We start from the raw sequence: 25717 nt of genomic DNA, 5'->3' as shown, positions 1-25717 counted from the left end.
TCATCAACAGGGCATATAAAAGCTTGCATCAAGGAAAACCTTGAATGAAAATGAGGAAACTAGATCTGTCAATATGAAAGGAATAAAGCCTTAGAAGATGTAAGGAGTACAGGACTCTATGAAAGGGTGAAAATCAGGAATAACTTAGCTGCAGACAACAGTTCTTGGGATATTCATTCATTCACTTGTTGGTTCATTCAACAAATATTGATGGAGCACCTTTCCTCTGCTAGTTAGGCTCTTAGGTACTGGTTTGAAAAATGGTAAGCAAGAGGCCATGATCCTTGATCTGAAGGATCTTAGTGACAAGCAGGTAGGCAAACAGAAGTCAAAACTTTTAAAGAAGTGTTTAATTAGAAGTGTATCGAAGGCTCTGAAGCAACTAGATGTATTGCAGGGAGCCCACGGTTTTGCAGGGAGGTCAGCAGAGGCTGCACCTGCAGGATAAATAGGTGGTGGACTCTTGAGTTGCTGGGGAGGAGTATTTCAGATACAAGAAACTGCTTGTGAAAATGCCTAGGTCAGGAAGGCTCATGGTCTACCAGGGCTGTGTGGCCGGAGTAGAGTGAGCTTGGGGGAAGGTAAGATCCAAGGCTTGACAGAAAGCCAGTCCATGAGGCCCAAAAATAGTGTCAGTGGTACTGGACTTCACCTTAAGAGCAGTGGGAAGCCACTAGAGAGTTTTATTTTTATTATTTTTTTATGTCTTTTATTTATTTTTAAGAGACAGAGAGAGACAGTGAGAGCAGGGGAGGGTCAGAGAGAGGGAGACACAATCTGAAGCAGACTCCAGGCTCTGAGCTAGCTGTCAGCACATAGCCTGACAGGGGGCTCGAACCCACGAACTGTGAGATCATGACCTGAGCCAAAGCCAAGCACTTAACCAACTGAGCCACCCAGGTGCCCCAAGAGTTTTAAGTAGAAGAGTGAGACATCCAGATTTGAGATTTAGCAAGATGCCCTTGGCTGCAGAGATTGGCAAAAGATCGCAGGCAGGGGGTGAAGAATGGGGATGGGTTAGGAGCCCACTGTGATGGTCCAAGTAAGGTCACGGTGACTCAGACCAGGGAGGCAGCCATGAAGCTAGACTCAAGGAGACCAATCTGACATGGATTTAGGAGGTGTAATCCACAGGACTAAATGTGGTGGGTGGCAGAGGTGTGCTAAAATGACCTATTTCAATGTTTCTGGTATGACCAACATGGCGAATGGTAGTGGTACTTACTAAGCATAAGAGAGCAAGATTTCCAGAGATGGAGAAAAGTCTGACTTGAAATGGCATGCTGAGTGCTGGGCCGATGAATGGAAAAGACCACACCAAAGACAGCTCTTGGGATTTCAGAATAGAAGGTAGAGAGATGATCCTGAAGTTTCCAAGGAATAGAAAAGCATCCTATTGTCAAAAGACTTCAACCATGCACAACTGGCTTCTTGAAGACAATCGAGCAGTGTGGAAACATTCTGAGTAAAAATCATTTTGCACTTAGCAAAACTACCACACAAATATATGGGCAACATTAAAGCATTTTTAGACACCCAGGGGCATGAAATTTTATTTCCCACGATTCTTTTCTGATGGCATATGCTAGCAAAATGGATGAAAACTGAAAATAAAAGCCACAGGATACAAAAGTAGAACTAAATTAGAATATAAAGAAAATAAGTCCCAGGATGTGACTTTCCTAGAAAGCTAAAGTGTAACTTATCTACTGTAGAATAGAATGTAAATAGGCCCTAGGTAGAACATTTTCAAGAAAGATAGGATTCTATTCAATTTATACAATAAACAAGAGTGTGAGATATTAGGGATAATGCCAGAGGGGCATTTATTTCTTCTTCCAAGAAAAAGGAAAAGACATTCAGAAACTCCAGGAAAAATTAAAGGCTCTTGAAGAAAATAATCATCTAAGTATGAAGCAAACTGAAATTTGACTTGGAAACTCCATGCTGAGAACATTCTTCTTTGCAAGACCCCTAGAGATTAGGACTTTGGATCCACAAAGAAGGAAATGTAATCCTAGCATATTTATGTGCCTCATCAGTGAGTAATATGTATTTATTAATTATGACATAAACACTATTGGGTTTCAAATATTACAGTTAACTTGTAGATTAGCCATGAATAAAATTCATGATGGTAACAGTAGAATTAATATATATTCACCCTTGTCTGTGGAAAGAGGCACAGCTGATGCAACTTGGAAAACTAGTCTCAGCTTAGAGGGAAGTCAAGAGAAATGATCCAGTGAACACGGAATAAAAAATTAAGTTTCAGTAACACTGTTTAAGTTAATGTAGTTAATAGAGGAAGTAAACATTTTAATGTATTTATCAGTACTTGGGAGTTTGCAAACCAATTAGATAATTGGATAAAATGAACAAATTCCTAGAAATAAATACCAAAATGGACTCAAGGAGAAATAGAAATTGGAATTGATCTCTAGTAAGGGAAGACATGGAACTAGTGATTCAAAAACCTTCCATTAAGAAAAGCTCAGGTCCAGGTGGCTTCACCACTGAATTCTACCAAACATGAAGAAGTAATATCAATCTTTCACAGAAATCTCCCAGAGACATAGAAGAGGAAGGAACACTTCCCAAATCAGTCTGATATATAGGTCACTAGTTATATCCTCATACCCAAAACAAAGATCTCATAAGGAAAGAGAACAATAGATATCTCTTATGAATATATATGTAAAAATCCTCAAAGAAATATTAGCAAATTGGGTCTAGCAATAAATATATAAAGAGGATTATACACCAGGATCAGTGAGATCTCAAGAATGCAAGGTTAGTTTAATTTCCAAAAATCAATTAATGTCATATCTTACTAGAATAAAGGGCAAAATGGTATCATCTCAGTGGATACAGAAAAAGCATTTATAAAGTCCAACACCTTTTCATGATAAAGGAAAAAACCCAACAAACTAGAAGGCAACTTGCTTAATGTGATGAAGGGTATCTGTAAAAAACCCACAGCTAACATCATACTGAAAGGCGAAGATTGAATGAATTTCCCCTAAGATCTAGAGTCAGCCAAGGATGTCCAAACTTTCCAATTCTACTTAATATTGTGTTGGAAATTTTTGCCAGGTCGGTTAGGCAAGACAAAGAAATAAAAAAGGCATCCAGGTTGGGAAGGAAGAAATAAAACTACCTCTATTCATAGATCATATAAACTTGTATCCAAAAAAAAAAAAAAAACCCAAGGAATTGACAAACATTATTGGAACTAAAGAATGAGTTCAGCAAGGTTGCAGGATAAAAGATCAATATACAAAAACACAGGCCTGATGCAGGGTTTGAACTCAGGAAACCGTGAGATCATGACCCGAGCCGAAGTTGGACACTTCACTAACTGAGCCACCCAGGTGCCCCTACGGTGAATTTTTCTCACCTTGGTTTTCCACATCCTTCAGGGGGTCCACGCCTGGAGACAGGATAAAAAACATGGGTGTGGCTGGTCCCGATTCCTCAAACGAGGCTGCAAAGTCTGGTGCTCTTCCCACCACGTACTTGCTTCCCAACTTCTCCTCGACAAAATCTCTGCCGGAAAATAAGTACATGCTTGTGTGTGTCGGTCACAAAATAGTGAACACTTGAGAAATGGAGGTGAATAGACATGAAAGGATGCACTCAAGGTCATGGGCATGGTAGTCACAGAGCTGGGACTCCCAGGTGCCTCATTGTTAAGTCAACACGCATGACCAGTGCAGCTATGGCTGACCTGCTGTCCTAGATCAGGGCTCTTTCTGATTGCCATCCATCCAGGCACTGCCGACTCCTCTGTAAAGCCCCGGTGCCCCATCACATCACCATCGTCCATCAGAATGCCGCCAGGATCAATGCTTGCAGGCAGCTGCATCCTCCACACTCCGTATCCCTTTGGTTCTCCGTCTTGGTCCTCCCTCTCGGTCCTCCGTCTCAGCTCAAGGAGTCAAGGCCCTCCACTTCCCTGTGCTGTCATGCTCCATCATTGTTTTCCTTCATGTTACTTGACTCACCAACCTTCCTTTCCACTCTGTCCTGTTTTATGCCAAACAAACCTTTCAGCTGCAACCACTTGGTCACCATCTGGTCCAACTCTTGGCCACAGCTCTTCCCCAGGACACAGTTTCCTTGTAGTCTCTTCAGTTCAGCTCATTCTCCTACCTCTGACCTATCAAAGGATAGCGAGGTGGGTTCATGGTCCTCCTCACTGATGACTGCTCTTTCCAAACCACGACTTCTCCATTCTCGTGGCTCCGAGGACTCTCCATTCCCCATGCTGCATCACCACGTCCAATAGGTGTATCGATGTCATATCGATGTCATCTATGGTTCCACTCGTTGCTCTACCCCTTCCCTGAACAGTTGGTTCACGGACTTTCTCTCTACCAGCCTGTGACAGCAACATCCACACGAATAATCCTCCAGATTCTCCATCTTCATTTCTTCCCCAAGTTAGCCGCCTGGGTGCATGGCCACACCTTCATCCTTGTCATTACTTATGGACTTTTTCTACATCTGAAACCTTCAGTGGAAATATCCCGCTCTCTGACAAAAACCTCTTATCAGTAATTTAGCAACTGACCCTTATCCCACCTGTTTCTTCCCTGTGTTGGTGCCACCACAAATGTAGGATTTCCAGTATTTTGGCCTCTCTGTTTTGTTTTTTAATCACACCCTTACTCTCTTCACATCTTCCCTATCTAGTGTAGGCTCCATGGCCTATAACCTTGAAAATAACCAAAAAACAACTTTGTGGAGGTACAACTGAGACCACAAAATTTATCTCTTTTAAGTGTACTATTCAATACTTGTTAATAAATTTACTTAATTGTATAGCCTTCACCATAATCCAGTATTAGAATACTTTCATCATGCCAACACGATCACTCCTGCCTATTTCAAGGGTTCCTGTTGGACGTTGCTGCAGAGAACCATTGATGGTGAAGACTGGTGCCTTTATAAACACATGATCTTAGGTAGGTGGGCCCTCAATGCTGCTCAGAATTCTTTGGGTTTCCCTGGGGGGCCTTTTCTCCCACTTGTCAGAGATTCTATTTCAAATCCTGTGCCCTTCTTAAACCTCTACCCCTGCTACCTCCTCTTGAACACAGACTCAACAGATGAAAACAGAAGTCATCAGACAAAGATCTTAATGTTCCGCCATGATTCTACCACCGCAGCCAAAGGCACGGATAGTGCAGTCCCCTTTCTTTGTGGTTGGAGAGAGATTCTTCCTTTTGTGAGTGATCCTTCCAGTTGTCCTCTGGGTACCAACGTCTCCCAGCACAACAGATGCAGCCAGCATCTTCCATGCCAATATCAATGAGCACACCTCTTTTCAAGTTGTCCACTTAGTTGTTAAGAAAATATGTGGCAGACACAGAGCAATAGGCCTTATGGGATTTTTGATGTTGGTACAAAGGCTCCTGGGACTAGAAACACATGACCTTCATACTCAGCCTTGCCAATCTGGCCAGCCCGGGGCTCCCCACCATCCCCTGTCCCATACCGTATGGCGTAGGTCATCCGGTCTGGCCGCATGGCCCTCATCATACAGAGACGCTGCAGGGCTGTCTTGTTCTTCCACTCCTGGGGGAACTTCTCCTTCTCAGGACACTCTGAGTCCACAAACTTCTTCCAGCTCTTGGCGGATCCCTCAATGTCCCGATCCAGATTATAGAATTCTTCCATTGATGAAAGTGCCTGTGAAATTTTAAAGAATCTTGCTGTGAAATGTAGTTTCTTCAGAAAGCTAAAATTTTCATTGCAGTTGGGGGTGGGGGGGGAGGTGTCGGGAAATGAGGTAATAAGAGTATAGACCTAATTCTGTCTCGTTCATACTCTCGTCTGGAATCTGGGATCTTCTCCCCAGGCAAGCTCAAGGATGTGGAGGGTTTTGAGCAAGTCACCTTCACAAAACTGCACCAATAATGTGCAAGGTTTGGCAAATAAAGTCTTTGGATTATTATTAGCAGCAGAGGTGAACAGCACCTGCCTATACAGTATTGCATGGGAGGAAGGACAGAAAGGACTCCGTGACTTTTCTGTTCACGGAGTCCAGAATCAGTCTCTGATTCCTCCCTTTCATCTCAATACTCACTTTGCCTGCAACTCAAGTTCTCTCTCAAGGTGTCTCTGGAATCATGGATTTTGTATTAATGCCAACGCTGAAATTTCCACGAGTTTCCCGCTTCCATGAGAACTAAGTTCGAAGGCACCACTTAGTAATCAAATGTCTTCATTTAGTCCTTCCTTCTGATCCATCCGGTGAACTGGGCATCCTGCTTCCTTCCTAATTCATCCAAGAGTATCAGTGCCCAACCCTGGAACTGTGCTGGGCTCATTCCCAACGCAACTCTTTGTCTACTCTACGCTCATCATGTGAGAGATCCTTGATCTCTCTTCCCCCCAATTCCACTCCTTCCTTTTCTTGTGCTGGTGACAATCAGCAGGGGGTGAGATTTTACAGGTTGTCCGGTCCTGTTCATAATCGGCAACTTCTCTCGGGTACACCCTCTCTAACACAGGAGCACAGAGCCTTCCCATCCTCCTTGTGTGGGCTGCTTGGAACTACCCCTAGCACTGAAATCTTTAATAGAGGGTCTGATTACATTTTTGGATGTTTGCTAGGTGGCAGGTTTAAAGCCTTAGCCCCAGTTCCCACCCCCATCCTCCAGATCTTCTTCTACTCCACATCCAGGCAAACTGATAAGTAAGCCTTGGCACTCCTTTCTCTGGTGCTGGAGGGAAGCTGACCCCTGCAAGCCCCTGCCCATGTGCAGGAATACTCACCCTTGCCCCGACCTTAAACTACAAAAAACCAAAACAAAAACCAAACCAAGACAAAACACAATAACAACAACAAAAAACCCCCATGTGCTATCCTTCCTTGGTTCTCTCAAACCATTTTCAGACTGTTTGGGAGCCCTCTGCTCTCCCCAGAAAGCCTCATTATGTGAGTAGTAAACGTTCAAGCTTATTTTTAAATAAACTTAAAAGAGTGAGCAAGCAAGTGTGAGCAGGGGAGGGGCAGAGAAAGAGAAGAGAGTCTCAAGCAGGCTGTGTGCCGACAGCACAGAGCCAGACGTGGAGCTTGAACTCACGAACTGTGAGATCATGACCTGAGCCATAATTGGATGCTTCATCGACTGAGCCACCCAGGTGCTGTGTGAGTAATGAACTTGTTAATACTCTCTTGGCATGTGTGGTGGGGGTGTCGATCTTGTCATCAAAACCAAATTTTGGGTGGTGGTTCATTGCATCCTGTTCCTCAAGAACGCCCCCATAAACATTAGTCACTTGGACACTTATTTGCAATTTTTCCATTATTTTTTGACTCTGCTTATACATTGGGTTTCTTCCATGAGATTAAAAGGTAGAGTGTGTCCAAAGCACCTACCAAAATGCCATGAATTTTAAGGATCCCAATACCTTCTTGCCATTTGAATTCACCTGTTCGTTCATCCATCCATCCATCCATGTATCCATTCAACATGTACTGAATGTCTACTCCATCCCACATACTTGGGAATACCAAGGTAAACAACAACAACAACAAAAAAGACACATGCCTTCAAGGAACTTGTAGGCCTAAGTTAAGGAAAAAGAGGAGATGAGGGAGGTCTCCGGAGGTTAAGTAGAATTCTGTTGGGCAGAGAGAGAGGCAGAGAAAAGAGAAAGACATTTAATGGGGTGGAGTCAACGAGAGTCAAATCTGCAAAGGGGAGAGTATGGCACCATCAGAAAGCAGTGTGGCGGCAGCAGAGGGGTCTTCCCAGTGACCAGGGGTAGATGAAGCTGGAGAAAAACACAGACTCTTAATCTGGGCTCGCTGAGTCTCATTTCCCATGAGGACAGACACATGTCCTCTTTACGTGCCCTTTCACAGGGGCTCCGTGCCCCCCACCTCCCGATTTCACCTTGGCCACTATGCAGGGGTTGCATGTCACTCCTATTGAGAAGTGGCAGGGGGAGTAGTGTGTAAAATGGGGAAGGGGGTGCCACGGGTCGAAGGTTCTGGTCCCAGCACCACCTCTACACAAGCCTCTTGTGACTCAGAGATGGTGGGCTTTGATTGTCTCACTTGGGAAATGAGGCCAAGCAATCCTGGTCCATGTAGCTCATGTCCTAATGCAAAAACGAGGGCTTTGAAGACTGTAACGCCCTCCCTGGCCCTTCCTCGGGGTTCCTGCAGCTACTGAATTGCTACTGCTGGCTCACGTGCTGTCACTCCCACAAGACTGTGAGTTCCCTGTGGGCAAGGACTTTCTTGGGCGTCCCTGTGAGCCTTGGACCTTGCAGGCTGCCTGGCACTTAGTAAGTGCTCAATTAATAAAGTTTGACATCTGGGCGGCCAGCAGGAGGGCTCTTGACAGGCTGAGAAAAGCTGCTGCTGCTGTAATTACTTCTCTCTGGGCTGAGGAACCGACTCTCATCTTCTTGCAGCTCCACCCCTGCTCCCAGCTGGCACCACCATTAACCCTTCCGCAGGCCCCATTACCCGCTCTGGGGATACCGGAAAACTGAGCAAATTACGCTCTGATCAGCGTTCCCGGCTGCCATGACTGGGTCTGAAACACGCCTTCTTGAGGCTCTGGGTTAAGCACAATTGCAACATTTAATCTTCCAAATGAGGGAAAGGGATTTCTAGCCTTCTAATAAGCTAAATGGAAATGACTAATTAACCTAATTACATTGGGCTGTGTAGCAAACTACAACTGTGCTAAATTGGCGTCCAGAGTGGAAGGGACAGGTCCTTCCAGAGGCTGACAAAAACGGGCATCGTAGATGAGATTTTATAACGGGAGACGGGATGTGTCATTACCTTCGGGCTCAGTGTTTGGGGAGACTTAAAACACCCTCACGAAGGATAACCAGAAAGGCACTCTTTTGTCACAGAGTTCACTCATTACCTGATTATTAGTTCTTCTGGGGAAAGCAAGGCAAGCAACCTTTCTCATCAGATAGAATTAAAAAAAATTTTTTTTTCTAAATCCTATCACATTCAATTGTGTGTTTCCTCAGGCTAACATTAAACTGAACACTTGAAAGGAGCGTCGATCAAAGGCTTTGGCAAGGTGCACTGCGCACATTTTGTTCCACCGGCTCATGTCCTGCCCCGTGCTTGAGTGTGACGGGTCTGGGCTTTGCTGCCTCACATAACGCAACTCAGAGAAAGAGAGAGGTTCGCTCACTGGTGAAAGGCTTTGGCTGGGTGAGCTTAGCCCACATGACCAAAAGGAAAAGCAAAGCAAACAATCCATTTTGTGGAAAGAGAAATGGATCGGATTTCGGAGTTGAGTAATGTCAAGTGAAAACAGTAGGGCGTGTTTTGAATTATTTATTCTTTATGACTTCTGCTGCACAGGGCTTTGTGGCGGAGCAGGGAGAAAGGCAGCTGGACTTGACCCTGACTCACAATTCCTCAAAGTTTCATGTTCGGTGGACAAGTTCCATCAGGCACGATGCCCATCAACCACAGCAATATACGCCCCACAGCTGGGTAATTAATAATCAAAACTATTATGGGGTGAGCTGTGCTCCCCAAAAGATAGGCTGAAGAGCTCATTTCCCAGACTTGTGAATGTGACCTTATGGTTGGAGGTAGGATCTTTGCAGGTGTGATCAAAATGAGATGAGGTCGCCAGGGTGGGTCCTAACACGGTATGACTGGTGTTCATAGAAGGACGGAAGACGTAAAGACACACAGAGGGAAGACAGCCAGGTGGAGGCTGTGGGGACCAACTGAGGCCACCATAAGCCAAGGAACACTCGGAGCCACCAGTAGCTAGAAGAGGCAGTGAAGGACCCTCCCCTAAGGGCTCTGGAGGGATCATGATGCTCCGGACATTTTAATGTCATTTAATATGACTTCTGGACTCCAGAACTGCCAGAGGACCCAGCCTGGAGAACTTCGTTACGGCAGCTCTAGGGAACTAATGCCATAGCCATTACCGTAACCACAAGTAGTTTCCATTTTCTGACCATTTACTATCTGTTTGACGGAGACAAATACTAGGAGGTGGGTATTCTAATGGCCATTTTGCAGATATGGAAAGAAAGGTTCAGAGGAATAAGATAATATGCCAGAGGCCACACACACTCAACGTGAACTTGAACCCAGGAATGTCTGGCTCCAAAGCCTATGTTGACCAGTCCATCATTGATCCGGTTCTGCAAATGGGCTCATCCAGAATTGATTTTCTCTGTAAGGGCATCAGACTCTGGCCAGTTTTCCCAACCCTGGGGCCACACTGTCCAACAAGGTCGTCAATGAGCACACGAAATGTGGCTCATGTGACTGAAGAAGTGCATTTTTAATTGCACTTAATTTTAATTATTTTTATATTTTAAAGTTTATCAAATAACCTTTACACCCAGCGTAGGGCTTGAACTCATGACCCTGAGGATGAAAAGTCTCATGCTTTTCTGACTGAGCCATCCAGGCACCCCAGTTTTAATTATTTTTACATTTAAGTTTAGAGACTGGAACTTGGTTTTAGTAACTGGGAAACTTTTAAGTATGTTCAGAACAACTTAGGTATATGAGTCAATGATTGTAAATCTAGATGTTATGAACTGTAAATACATATCAGGTACTTCTGATGAATAGTTAACATCTGAAGAGAAATGAACTGTGTGTGTAAAAAATACACACCAGAATTCAGACTCAATATAAAAAACAAAATATTTCAGTAATAATTTTTATAATCACTACCTATTAAAATGGTAATTTGGCTACACTAGGTTAAAGAAAATAAATAATTAAAATTAATTAATTTATTTTTATGTATTTTAATGTGGCTACCAGAAACTTCTAAATTACATATGTGACTTGCAGTATATTTCTTTTGGACAGTGCTACCATAGAGTATGTCAATTTGTTTATCTCTGATGTAGGAGTTGACGGTTTTCTGCACCTATGTCCACAAATCTCTGCCTTTATTATGGTTTTCCTTAGGCATTTCGGAACTTTATTATTCTGGCTGTTGTCGATGGAGTTATTATTTCTTTTCCACTATATTATTCCTCTTTTCATCTACCAGGCAGGGTCCAGAATGACAAATGCAGTTGATAAATGAAAGTCAATCACACCTTTGCCGTTTAGGTCAAGCTCAGCAAATTAGAGCTTGCAGACCCCATCCAGCCCACCACCTGTCCTCACAAATAAAGTTTTATTGGCACTCAGCCATTTCCATTTATTTACATATTGCGTGTAACTTTGGCAGAGCTGAGTAGTGGTGACTGAGTCTGGCCCTCTGAACATAAATATTTATAATGTGATCCTGTCCAGAAAAAGTCTTATGAATCCTGATTTAGATAAAGCCCTAAAGATGATTCAAAGAATAGCTAGACTCTGAAAAATAACTTAGCAAAGGGCAAAGGCAGCATGAGTGAAATTAGCCTTGAATTTCCTAAGATGGTTATTTGAAGGAAAGCGTGTGTATAAATATTAAGTTCTGGGCTTCTGTTATCAAGTGAATCCACTTGGTTGGCTCTCAAGGGAATTATGCTCCATGAACAAGGCCGTCCACAAAGGTTACATACCGTGGGATTCTATTTACATAGCGTCCTTGGCAGGACAAAATTATGCAAGTGGAGAAAAGATTAGTGGCGTTAAAGGAGGGAGCAGATTGTTGTGGTCAAAGGGCAGCCTGATGGAAACTTCTGTGTCTTGACTGGAGCTGTGGTTATATGAATATTCATGTGTGAAACACACACTGAAACACACACACACACACACACACGCATATAAGATTAGTGAGATCGGACTAAGATTAGTGGATTGTATAAACGTAAATTTCCTGGATGTGATGATCCAAAATAGGGATGCAAGATGTTACCATGCGGGGACATGGGGTATGAAGGATATTTCTATTATTTCTTATAATTGCACGTGAATTTATATTACCTCAATATTTCAAAAAACTTAATAAAAAATGTAAAGAGAAAGAGAACCAATCCTGTAGAGATTCCTTCTTTGCTCTATGAACCGTGTATAAAATGCAACAAACATGAAAGATCACAGAGAGGATTAATTTCATGTAGATGCCAATGTTCCCAAAACACTAGCACCTGCTGTGTGTATGCATCCAGGTGTGGACCTGATGGCTGCCCAGATGGATGGTGGCCCGGACTCTGCAGTGGGGGACTGCTTGGTCAATGTCACTGCTCAGCATGATGTCACACACCCATCATGTCACATCAATGCAGGCATGGTCCCTACAGCAAGGTGCTTATAGTTTGTGATCTTTTCATAGAATAAAGTTTATAGAATCCCAACCAAACCCAGCTACATAACATGGAAAGAAAATGGGCTTTGCGTTAAATGGGAATAAAGAACATCTATGTCCCGGTGAACGTGAGAATAAAGTGCATTTCTCAGGTGCTCAGTAAAGTGAGCCAGTGGGAATCCCGGGCTGGAATGAATCCCCTACTGAGTTAGGACTCGCATGGATGTGCCTGAACAGAGCCCCTGCAGGAGTCTGGTTCCTGGGAGCCCTGTTGGAGCACCCCCACACCAGCCCAAGGGCCTCACGGAGGAGTCCATGGTCCAGCCCTCTGCGCTGGCAGGTGAGAGGCAGCTCAGCTGAGGCAGGGGGCTCCTGGATCTTCCTGTCCCCCACATCCTGGGGGCAGAGCTCTGAGCCAGCATGCACCTGCTCCACTGAGAGCCTTCTCAGCAGGCCTGGGAAGGGTGAGCTCTGCTGTGGGGGGCCACATAAAAGCATGCACTTGTGTTTAACCCCCAAGGAGCACCCCACTGACTTCACGGGGACAAGTGTCAGGGGAAGAACTCCAAGAACTGAGAACATGACTTCTTTCGAGGGGTCTTTTCTACTGACCTTGATGCCACCCCAGGCCTGATGGGAGAGGAAGCTCACAGGACTGGTGACGTCCGTCTGCCCTGGAGATCGAAGCAGGAAGTCCAGCATGGCCGCATCTACTTCTTTGTTTGCGAGGAGGATCTGCAATGTAAAAGAACAATATTGCATTTCTTTAGGGGTGCTGGTCACAGGGTTCTGGAGATCTGGGAGTTCACACTCTAGCATTGTTGCTGCTTCAAACCCTAGAGCTGCCCTTCGGTGCTGGTTGTTTTAAAGAGGTGGAGTGTGGGGCACCTGGTGGAGGCAATCAGTTAAGCATCTGACTCTAATTCGGCTCTGGTTATGATCTCATGGTTTGTGCATTTGAGCCCCCCTTCAGGCTCTGCGCTGACACCTCAGAGCCTGCTTGGGATTCTCTCTCTCCCTGTCTCTCTATCCCTCCCCTGTTCACTCTCTCAAAAAAACATAAAAATAAACATTAAAGAGAGTGGAGTGGAAGAAAGTGGGTATCTGCACAAATCACTTCTGGGTGCGTGTGTATTCACCCTAAATATCAGATGACTTAACCTCACGAAGTGAGTGACCAGGTATGTTGATTAGCAAGCGTTTTGTGTATCAGTCCTAAATGCTATAGAGCACATCTCTGCGATCTAATTGAGAAGATGACATGCATAAGTGACATGATCTGAGGAGAATGTCAAGGTCACATATGGATATGTGCAAGAGAGAAAAATGCATGAATGAATCAGTAAGGCTAAAGGGGTTCCAGAATAGGGGAGTGACTGGCAAGCAGGGGTGGGAGATTAAGAGTGAGTATGAGCAGGGGAGAGGCAAAGAGAGAGAGAGAGAGGAGAGAGAGGAATACAGAAAATACCAAGCAGACTGCATGCTATTAGTGCCGAGCCTGACTCAGGGCTCGATCTTAGGACCCTGAGATCATGACCTGAGCTGAAATCAAGAGTTGGATGCTCAACGGAGTCACCTAGGGGCCCCTTGATTAAACCTTCTATACGTGGTTCTGAATTGAGTCTTGGAGAAGCTAAGAGGCGGGACTATGTGAACAGGATGGGAAGGCACTCCAGGGAGGGCCAAGGCTTGGGCAGAGATGTGGAAAGGGAGCTAGTGAGGTGTGTGCAGGGGAGGGGAGAGCATTCAGCTTGACTAGAGCTAATGATTCAGGAACCTGTCCCTCCCCCTTCAAAATGGTGTTCTGTGCTGTGAGGGTAGAGAGGGGAATGCTCACTAAGAAATAATAATTTGGCCAATTTGAGGAAAAGTCTCTAAGGAGAAAAAAAAGACTGTAAGTAGCAGCCAAAGTGGAAAAACCCTTGTAAAATGAGGCTAAAATATTTATGGGGAGAGCAAATTAAAAGCTAGGGTTGGAAGCAACTTGGCACCTGGGGGTAGTAAGTGGCAGAAGGGAAAATGGTTAATGCTGGGCTCAATTTTAGTTTTAATTAAGAAATTTTTTTTATGTAGGCTTCCTACCTAGCATGGAGCCCAATGTGGAGCTTAAACTCACGACCCCAAGATCAAGACCTGATCTGAGATCAAGAGTTGGATGCTTAACTGACGGAGCCTCCCTGGTACCCCTTTAATTCTTTGAAGTAATCTCTACACCCAGTGTGGGGCTCCAACTCATGACCCCAAGATCAAGAGTTACATGTTCCACCAACTGAGTCAGCCAGGAGCCCCAAATTCTTCTGATGATGCCACATGCTTCTGGGCTGAAAAGGGAATACAGAGGGTGACAAAGACAAGCCACACTAACACTCCCCCATGACTTCAGGCTTTGGAACATGGAAACAGCCCAGAAGTCATCATAGAAAACTGGTGTTTAGAATTAGAAGATGCCTTCAAGATAATCTAAGCATGCTCCCAATTCACTTATGGAAAAAATTCCCAATCCTAAATGATTAGAGGGATAAATGTGAGGAAATACATTTTCATGGCTCTTTGACATTGAGAGAAAGTAGAAGATAAGGTTTTCTTATTAACACTGGAAGCCCGTGATGTCCCCAAGTCCTTAAGAACTCTGATTCTTAAGGACCTTTGTGAGGCCAATGGAAAGGCATTTGGAATGTCTTATTCCAAGGAAAGGTTGGGACATCAAACTCACATCCCTAAAGGTAAATAAATAATGAGCAATGCTCTAAGAAATTTAGAAAAAGTATCTCAAAAAGTATCTAGCTATTGGTATGGCCATTGAGTTCCATCTTTAGTGCCAGCTTGGGCTGCTGGGTAGTGGCTGCTGAAGGACTATGTTGAGGAGGATCCTAGGTCATCCAAAGTAAACAAGTGCAACCGCTGATTAGGCATGTTGGCCATGAGTGTGACACTGGTGAGGCACCACACATGTGCCATATTGGACCTTCTTGCCCGATGCCTCTGCATAGAGCCAAGTAGTCTTCATACTCTATGGGAAGCCAAGTGAAAAGGATAAACTTTCTTTACACCAGCTGGGCACTGGAAAATGACCCACTTTCTGGAAACTTCTTGATTCCACTTTTACCTGAAAGGTAAGCTGGGCAAGGTAGGTCAGCTTATCACACTCGAAGAGCCCACGTGTGGTGTACTGGTACACGGAGAAGGTGATGGTGTCAATCAGATTGGTCACACGCTCCTTAAGGCTCTCGTCTGGAGCAGCCCTCTCCACAGCCTTCTGGAAGACGATGCTGAAGGCCTGGGGGTGGGGTGGGGTTGGACACTGCTAATTTACACAGCTCTCTTTATATGTAACTGGTCGACTTACCCATGAAGAATACTGTAATTTTTCAGCCTCAGAAATGTTTTCCTGCCGAGAAGGGACCATAGTGACAAGACAGCATGCTATTAGCTCTTTTCTTAGTTTGCTCGTATGAACTGTTACATTGCCATGACGTGGGCAAAGCTATGGGGCATACACACATGAGCCTGTGGTTCTGACCAGTGAAAAGTGACAATCCAGGAGCCAAAATACTAAAATTGGATCCAGTAAGTCCTTTTGGATAACCACCCCCACAAACAAGTAAAACACAGTCAACAATAACCAGTTGAGATTAGTGATATTAATCCAGTAAATTCCAGAATTCCTGATGGTAGAACCAAAATGGGTTGGACAAATCTGTTGTCTTAAAGAGACTCTTGTACATAATAGGTACTCAGAATATTTTCAAAATAATTAGTTTTCCTTTTGGTGACGATTAGATTCTCACATGCTGTTCTTCTTCCTATTAAGTCTGCAGTCATTTGGGGAATCTTCTTACTCATCCTTTTATTTCCTCATAGAGCCTTCCCGTAATCAGAGAGCAGGGCACAAGGGCTGCTTTGGCCACATCTTCTGAACTTTAAGGGCCTCTTATGAAATACAAATGATATGAATCAATTTTTCATGGTTTAAACTTATACAGCATTTATACAAATAAATGTTAGGAATGCTGCACTTTGTGATAGGCATAGAATGGGTCATTAAAGAAAATAAAAATCAAGATATAATTAGGCCTTTCCAATTCTTGGCTATGCCAATTTCCAGTCTTTTCTCTAGTTTCCTTTTGTGGCTTCAATAAGAAGAAGGAAAAAGGAGGGCTTGGGTCTTTCTGACACCAGGTATTTGAACCTCCATGGAAACTCTAGAGAGTTTGTGTCTTGGGATTTATTCATTGCAAAATGGTGGGGGAAAATTAGGACTTCCTCTTTTCCAAAGTTCCATGGTGCTTCTTAAGGAAACCCTTGAAGACTGCCTTCTTCCTTCAGTTCTGATGCTTTTAGAAAAATCTTCTGACCGCCCTCAACCCAACCCACTGCGCTGTGTACCCACACCCAGAAGGCTGGAGATTAGCTGGGCAGAGGTGGGTCACGTACCCCAGCTCCACGCAGAGCAATCCGGAAAACTTACACTTGCAGAGTGAGTCTATAGCGGCTGAGTGCAAAGCTCTCCCCAGGGGCTTCTGATGGTTTCTTTTCCCTAAAACCATCTTTATCAAAATGATAGTGATCAGTAAAGAATCTGTAGTTACTAAGTTTAAACAAAGTGGTTCATGGTCAGGAAAAAGACCTAAAGAAAATGTAAAGACTTAGGTATGCTTAGCATTTTCTTTACATTCAACTGATTTTGGCTCCCTTTTTCCATCCCCAAAAGGACCCCCAGCCTCCTGACTTCCAGTGTCTGATCAGCCAGCGCTGGGCTGACCTGGGCTTATACCTTTCTGGTTGCACACACGTTCTTATGGCTGGCTCCAATCACCCTTGTTATTCTTTGAGGGCCCCTGTCCATGGCCTGTGCCTTACATATGCTTCATCTTGGGGGTGCCTGGGTGGCTCAGTCCGTTAACTGTCCGACTTTTGCTCAGGTCATGATCTCATGGTTTGTGAGTTTGAGCCCTGCGTTGGCTCTGTGCTGACAGCTCGGAGCCTGGAGCTTACTTTGGATTCTGGGTCTCCCTCTCTCTGCTCCTCCCCAGTGTGCATCTCTCTTAAAAATAAATAAAAACATTTAAAAATAAAAAAGATATGGTTCCTCTTGTCATATCTACCAGACTGTGGGCACACTGAGGATGGAGGTCAGTCCTTAGCAACCCAGAATCCAGCCCAGCTCTTGACGTATGACAGGCATTCAAAAGTTCTGTCAATGAATGACTGTGTCCTACTAATGCCCTCAAGAGCTTAGGCAAAGCACCAGAGATGTTCTAGAAGGTCTCAAATTCAGATGCCCCAGGAGCCAGGCGTGTGAGACCAAATGGGGACAAGGAGGGGGAGAACGTGGCAACAGGGAGGCAGAAGCCGATCTGGGAGCAGTCATCCCCTTAGCTCCGGCAAAGTTGTACCATGCAGAAGGGCTGTGAGCTCAGGACTGCCAAAGCCCACACACTTTCATGAGAAGCCAGACATCTGGACTAGTTGTTGTCCTGACTCTTGGATCTTCACAACAGAGGAAGGTGAAATGCCCTCTGAAAATAGGTCAACAGGACTTCGGTTTGAGATCAGAGCTCTGTGCTCCTTGCTTCTATCGGATTCTTCCCTTCCCCACCTCTCTGAGCAATGTCATTCCTCTGGCTGTCCCCCTGCACAGAAGGTGCACACCAGAGGGACCTGGGCCTTCCAGCTAGTGGTCGCCTCTTTCTCAGGATCCCCCGGGCACTCGGCCAGTGAGGCCTCATTAACCCTCTCTTACCCTTTGGCTGAATTCTGTAGAAAAATGACAACCCGCCCACGTTCCATTTTAACCATGGCATGAGCTGCTCAGCTTTTTAAAAAAATAATGGCTCTTGAAGAGTTTCTACTTGTATAAAAGCCAAGAGACGCAGTGGGGCATATTCCTGCTCAAAACAATTTGGAAAACAGGGATTCGTGTCTGGACCCGCAACTGTAAAAGCCAACCTCAGACAAAAGCCAAGACCATGGAGGCCCTAGGGGTTGGTTTTTCTTCCAATCACACAAGGTTTCTGAGTGTACTGTTGTTTCAGTTTCTCTGAAGACACTTCACCTTCTTATCATTAAGGATTTAAATCTGCCCTCAATGATCAAGCTGGTCAGCAAGTCTTACTAACAGAATGGGGACCACGTGCCTCCCCTCCACAGTGCTTCCAGTGAGAACATAGGCCTCGATCAGGAGGCTATTGCTGCAAAACGATATTCAATATGTTTCTGAACACATCTTGTGTGGGTTTCATTTGATTTCTTTTCAGCCACTCTCTGAACCAGGGAGCGATCTTGTAGTTATTCTGCTTACTATGCTAACTCTTACGCTGTCTTAAAATATCTCATAATTCTTTCATAGGTTTGCTTTGACCTGAATACAAGTGAAGCATTAGATTGCTTTTAAACACATAAAATATAAGCACAATTCATTTCATCTGCAGAGACTCTGAGTTGAGGGAAGGGGATCAGGAAATGGTAAAATGCCGTCCACCATCGAATGAGCCCCAGGGACTGGAGACCTTCTGATTTCTCACCTGCTCACCTCCATCCCCCCACCTTGGCCTCCGTATCATAGTTCACCTTCACAGAATGAGGTGTGAGATCTTTGTGTGTGTGTGTGTGTCTATCCTCTCTCTGTTAGGTCAAACCAAAGAGGTTGTTCAGAAATGCTGCACTACCTCTAATGCCTCTTCAACTACATGTACCCTTCGGGAGAAAGACGGACTTTCATTGATTCACTTAAAATTTATAGGGCTTTATTTTTTCATGAGTAAGTTAAGTTTAGTCAGCACTTACAATTTGCTAACCTCTTTGGTTTTAGAACTATTTCAGCAGCCATAAAGCAGTCACTTGGAGGATATTAGGGTAACGAGCAAAGTAATTTAAAGTTGGACTGCCGTTATTGCCTGCCTTGGTCTTTAACTCGTATGAATGACATGCGCATGTCTGATCATCCATATCATATTTTAAGCTCTATGGGGGGGGCGGGGTCACTTCTGATATTTCTTGGTTCTCTTCCCTGCCTTCAGTAAGCTCAATGTGTCATCTGGGCTCACTGCGTGCGTGAGGCTGTGGCATTTCCTGTTCTAGATGAAATAGCCCATGAGTCCTGAGTGACTCAATTAGAGAGAGGCAGGCGGTAAGGTGGGTCTGCAGGCACTGCGGCTGCTCCCGGGATTTGATCTCATAGACCTGTCATAGCTAATGGAGCCCCAGATAAGCCCTCGCGAGAGCCGCGTGGTGATATTACCAGGATTATGCAAAACCCTGCAGGTGCAAGTCACCTTGAGCGAAAACCGGTACATGGGGTGGATCTTGCTGAGGTCGTTCATGATGAAGTAGAGCAGGGAGGCCCGGGCAGCCGCGGGCCGGTAGTGTTCGCGGGCCTCGTTGATCTTCACTTCTGTCACCCTGGCCTCCTGGACCTGGCAGGGGAAGAGATAGCGGTCCGCTGTTCACGCCAACCCATCAGCCTGGCCTCCCTGGGTCTGCAGACAATGTGTCTGTGAGTGGGGCGGGTGGGTCCGGGTGGGGACAGCGGCTAGAAGATGAGAGGCTGCTGTGGGTTTTTTTTATGTTATTCATTTTTGAGAGAGAGCGAGTAAGCATGTGGGGGAGGGGCAGAGAGAGAGGGAGACGCAGAATCCGAAGCAGGCTCCAGGCTCTGAGCCGTCAGCACAGAGCCCGTCGCCGGGCTTGAATTCACAGACTGTGAGATCATGACCTGAGCTGAAGTCGGATGCCCAACTGATTGAGCCCCCCAGGCACCCCTGCTCTGTGTGTGTGTATTTTTTTAAATAGAGCATTAGTGACAAAGGAGGTGACACACTGTGTCTTTCACAAGCGTGAGACCACAGGGGAGTGCGGGTCACAAAGTTTCTAAGCAGCTCCATTCAAATGGAAAGATTTCATGGAAGAAATATATAGAACTTGAAAATAAATGAACACATATATACATATATAATAGAGATGTAGATAAATAAATACGTTAAATAAACACACACACACACACACACACACACACACAGTGTTACTTGAAAATAAACCAGAATTACAGGCAGTAAAAATCCAGTGAAAACAGCATAACTGAATTTTCTGTTTTAATTTTATGAAAGAGTTAATATGTAAATTCACAAAGAGCATCTCTTCCTTTTTTTAAATAAAAAAGCCTTAATTCCAGTACAGTTAACATGGAGTATGATATTAGTTTCACGCATACAATATAGTGACTCAACACTTCCATCCATCACTCAGTTGCTCATCGAGATAACTGTACCGTTAATCCCCATCACCGATTTCCCCCACCCTTCACCCCACGTCCCCTCTGGTGACCATCAAGTTTGTTCTCTATAGTCAAGAGTTGTTTCTTGGTTTGTCTCTTTTTTATTTTGTTTCATTTAAAAAATTTTTTTTAATGTTTTATTTATTTTTGAGAAAGAGAGAGACAGTGTGAGCAGGGGAGGGTCAGAGAGAGAGGGAGACACAGAATCTGAAGACAGGCTCTAGGCTCTGAGCTAGCTGTCAGCACAGAGCCCAACGCGGGGCTTGAACCCACAAACCACAAGATCATGACCTGAGCTGAAGTCGGATGTTCAACTGACTGAGCCCCACAGGTGCCCCTGTTTCATTTTTTAAACTCCACATATGAGTGAGATTACAAGATATTTATCTCTCTCTGATCATTTCACTTAGCATTAAAGTCTCTAGATTCATCTATGTTGAAAGAGGATCTCTTTAGATGGAGTAGTTTATTTTCAGAAAATCTCTTATCACAGGTGAAAAGAGACCTAAAAATCAGAGAGGGAGTCTGAAAGAACATGCCACTAAATACCAACCTCAGTATGACCTGCCTTATGCTCCAGAAGAGTGAAACTAATGATAATTTGTGAGAATCTCAGGAAAAACAAACAAACATACAAACAGTGATCCTTTTACAAGATGAACCTGCAATAAACAATTACAAATTTCAGAATGAAGTGTTACCAAAGGGACAATTAGAATCTACCAGCCAAAAATTCCCAAGAGGATTAGCATCCTAAGAGCTGAAGATCATGGAACAATCTAGAACTCACCATTAATGATTTCTGTTTAAAAGTAGTAGAGATGGGAAAAAAAAAGTATAAAATCAGGATGTTAGAAACAGAAGCAGCTATTACCTGGAAAAAAATAAATTCACTAGGACTTCTGAAATAGAACAGGTATTTAAATGAAAAGCCCAGTGCACAGGTTCAATAATGGACCAGTGTTGGATGGAGACTATGCAAACTAGAAGACAGATCTGAGGAAACAAGGACAAAGGTAGCTCAGAGAGAAAAAAAAAAGATGAAAAATATGTATGAGGTTGTGAGACTTGGCAGACAGAAAGAGAAGATTCAAAATACATCTAACAGAGATAGAGAACAGAGAGTGAGGGAGAAGCAACACTTGGAGCTACAACAGTTGAGAATTTTTCACATCTGGTGAAGAAGATGCTTCACGAAGAAGCAGTCAACATCAAAGAAAGCTTACTATCCACAGACCCTTGAAGAAATAATTATTTGCATTAATTAGAAGATCAAATCCAAAAGGAGGAAATGAGATCTGAGAATTTAACAAGGGGTATTAAAAAATGACCACCGTGGGTAAAGGAAGTGGAAGTAAGGTGGAACTAAAATATTATAAAACAGTAACAGAAGATGGAAAAGGATGATAAAGTATTCTAAAGTCCTTATATTGTTTTGGAAGAGGTCTTATATCCCTTTATAATAGTGTATTAAGTCAATACTTACTGTTAAGTCATAGAATATGAAATACAACTTTCATATATAAATGAAACAAGATTAATCAATAAAACAAAGTAAATTAACTTTATTTTTTAAAAGTTATTTTGAGAGAAAGCAAGAGAGAGTGTGTGCACGTGAGTGGGAATGGGGGGTCAGATAGTGAGAGAGAATCCCAAGTAGGCTCCACACTGACAGCACAGGACCCTACATGGGGCTCAGTCTCATGGAAGGTGAGATCATGACCTGAGCTGAGACCGAGAGTCAGATGCTAAACTGACTGAACCATATGGGTATCCCCAAAGTAAATTAACTTTAAAATCAACAAAGGATAAAGATGAGAATGAAGAAAAATTAAGAAAGGAGAAAAAAATAAATAAGCGTGTTAATAGAAAACACAAATTAAGGCAGTAGAAAGAAATTCTCTCTATCAATAATGCTAATAAATGTAAATTGGTTAAATCCAGTTGCTAAAAACAAAGGTCCTCAGAAGGGGGTGGACTGAACAAAAATCAAACAGCTACTCTGAATGGCATTATCACAGATCCATACTTTTCAAGCTCATCTGGGTTCCTAATGCTGTCCACTGATTATGTTTCCTGAATTAACGTTTATTCCTATTTCAGTAATTGTAAACCTTCACTCCCCTTTCCAAACCGCCTACCTCCCTACCACTCCTTTACTCTCCCCAGCTGAATGTGACTCATGCTTTCACCGTCTTTATAGAGAACGTCAGGAAGGAATTTCCTTAATTTCTGTCTCTCCTCTGATTCCTTGAGGTTTCTGTCTCTCTACCTCAGTTTCCTGAATGGGTCCGCGGACCTCAGATCTCATTTGTAGACTCATGTTTGCCGCCACCCCCTTTCACATTGGAATTGGCTCTCCATCTTTCCAAAGACAAGCTCATGGTCTGTGACCTGAATTATATTGCCCCTCTCTTATATACTCCGTGGCATTGATTGTTCCTTCTTTTCCCTATAAATTCACCTTCTGTACTCAACTCCTCTTTTTCTTCACAAGCGATGCATCCTCCCACCTCTGGTGAAGATCTTCTCTCACCCAATCTCTCCCATCTCATGGGGTCCATGTCTCCTTTAAGTTACGGTCCTTTCTCTCTCTACCATTTCACAGTTTGGCTTCTTTAAAGGGTGGCTTATACTCTCTTTCGCTGTCTCAGATCCCATTTGCTCTCATTCTAATTCAGTATGGCTTTGCTTCCATTATACCACTGAAACCATGCTCCCCACGATCACTGATGCCTCCTTTTAGCAAAGTTCTGTGGATACATCTCAGCCATATCTTGTTGAGCATTTACATCAGTCAACGTCACCGGCACACCCTCTTGAAACGCTTTCTTTCACAATCCCTTATTTTTCTGCTCTTCCTGCCATCTGTCTGCCCTATTCCAGGGTCAACATCTCCCATATTTCTCTTAAAACCTATCAGTATCCTTCTCAAGGCTCTATTCTTCAGTCTCGTCGTTGCTCACACATCTCCCCCATGACTTCATCTGCTCCCAGTCTCAGTGATCGACTACTTGTGGGTGACTCTTAGCACTTTAGTGCCAACCAAGATCATATACCCGGAAACCCAATAATGGACCTACGTGAATGTCCCAAAGGCATTCCAAACTCAACACAACACAAACAAAAATAATAATCTCCTCTCATCCCCAAATCCATTTCTGCCCTCATCTTTCAGTTGGTTATTGGCAACAATATTTGTTCCTGGAAACAGACACTTCCTGGACTAAAGATTTATCCATATATAACCATGTGTGATTAGGTTCACACCAGCTTCCATCTCTCCTGCCCAAGGCAGTGGAACTTCTACACAATTATTACACAAACTCTGGACTCCCTTGCCTAGAGATACGGAGGCCACAGAGAACCAGCAGTAGAGCCTGGTGGCCACACAGTGAGGCTGGACCTCACTGCTCTCAGGCTCTCATTCCAACTTCATTTGTGTGTTACCCCAGAGTGGGCACGAGCTGGTGTACCTGTGCCACCCATCTGTACTTCTCACTTTTCCTACCCCGTCCCTACCCAGAACATTGGAGAAATCCCAATAACCTAACAGTGCCTTCCCTCAAAGGTGTCCTGTCACAGACTCACTTTTTCTGCTCAGAACCAGTATCTGAATTGCTCCTCTGATCCAAGAGCAGGGCTGGGAATGAACAAGAGCCTGTACAGTTTTGGCAGCCTCCCCGCAAAGGGCTTTCATACCCTCAAATCCTGTCTTCCAGTCTCCCACGGTGGTGGGGGTGGGGTGGGGATAAAAGCCTTCCAAACAATGCAAGGGAAGGGAAGGAAGCTATAGACTGCCTAGTTTCTGAGGCTGGTAACCGTTTTTGAGAGCTGAGCTTCTAGAAGTCACTGGAGCTCTCACATTACGATCAGACTTGTGAGATCTTGGCTGGCCTGTGGGCTTTGTCAGGGTGCAATCATGTGCTGGGAGCCTTTCTGAAGTCAGGAGGTTTGCTAGGCTTCCCACCATTGGATGGTGACCTGCGTCTACACTCACCCAACCCCCACTCAATTTCTGCTTGAGCACTGACCCCCAACGTGCCTGACTGACTGTATCAGGAGTGACTTGCCTTCTTATGCTAAAAATATGTGAATTGTACCTTGTGAAAAAACTTGTTATAGAAGTTTCTTCTTTTGTGATTATAGGTGCAAATGTTACATTTCTTGAGAAAACCTGTTTTTCTTCCCCTCAAGAAAACAGGCTATTGACCCCTGCTCACAAAAGAACTAACTCTTGCCTTTGCTATGCTAAAAATATCACCTTGTATTTGAATGCTAAAGATCCCTTCCTTCCCCATGTGGTAAGCATCTAGTCACCTACTTTAATCTCTATTGATAAAGGTTATGCATGAGTCTTCTACCAATCTATGTTCTGGGAAATTTTTTCTTACCAATGAATTTGTTAACAGAAATTATTGTCTAAGGCAATTGCCACTTCTGTTTTGTGCCCCATACATTTTTTCAATAAATGAAGCGGACTCTCGGTAAGGGTAGAGACGCCTGCCTGGTGAGCAGAAAGCAGCTGAGGCTCTCTCACTCCCTTTCGCCGACACCGTCCATCCTTCAGGGAGCCCTGGACCTGCTGGAGCTGGACTCCGGCAATCATGCCTGAGCCAGCCAGCGCTCACGGCTCCCAGCGGTGCGACTCCTTAGCCTCAGCGTAATTGCACAAACTCTCAGGAGAGTTCACACTCTTGTAGGGCTGAGTTGTCAAACTCATTGCCCAGAAGGTGGGAACTCCCTAGTGCGGGGTGTGAGGGAGTGATATCAGGAATCCTGCCCACCTTGACCTTCTAGAAGGGATGTGGGAACCTGGAAACGCTATCTGGGAATTCTGCCAGGCAGTTTTACCTTTTGCTCCACTTCTGCGGCCGTCTGCTTGGTAGTCTCCAGGTTCTCCACTAAGGCTGTGTCCCCCAGGAAGTTCCCAGATGCCGAAGAGAGGCGAGAGAGCAGGTTGTCTTCCAGCGTTTTCAGAGTGATTTTGAACCCATTCTGCTGCTTGGTGAGGTCCGACTGCAAAAAATAGAGAAAGGGGGAGTCAGGTGTAGAAGCCCAGTACACGTTATGCTTGGCGTAGGTCTGAAGAGATAAATGCTATGGGGTCAAGTTTCCTCTGGGGGATGAAGCAAAAAGAATAGCAGGAGACAAGACATGCAGGTGAGATAATCCCAAATGCACCATTTACTAGTCATGTGATTCAGGCCTAGATTAC

At 44.3% G+C, this 25717-nt stretch overlaps 1 protein-coding gene across 1 annotated transcript in view; it reads right to left on the bottom strand.

The window, feature by feature from the left end:
- Positions 1–25717, bottom strand: part of DNAH9 (dynein axonemal heavy chain 9) — a 319797-nt gene that overhangs the window by 41658 nt on the left and 252422 nt on the right. Inside the window, exons 56-61 of the mRNA XM_029928843.1 lie at positions 25354–25518; positions 19502–19642; positions 15334–15504; positions 12840–12962; positions 5504–5697; positions 3401–3549 (exon numbers count right to left, since the gene is read on the bottom strand). Coding sequence (XP_029784703.1) covers positions 3401–3549; positions 5504–5697; positions 12840–12962; positions 15334–15504; positions 19502–19642; positions 25354–25518 — 943 coding nt within the window. The remainder of the gene's footprint in view (positions 1–3400; positions 3550–5503; positions 5698–12839; positions 12963–15333; positions 15505–19501; positions 19643–25353; positions 25519–25717) is intronic.

The sequence above is a fragment of the Suricata suricatta genome, chromosome 17, assembly GCF_006229205.1.
Source record: "Suricata suricatta isolate VVHF042 chromosome 17, meerkat_22Aug2017_6uvM2_HiC, whole genome shotgun sequence".
NCBI lineage: Eukaryota > Metazoa > Chordata > Mammalia > Carnivora > Herpestidae > Suricata > Suricata suricatta.
Note: the sequence above shows the minus strand (reverse complement) of the source record. Positions and strands in the feature narration are given on the sequence as shown.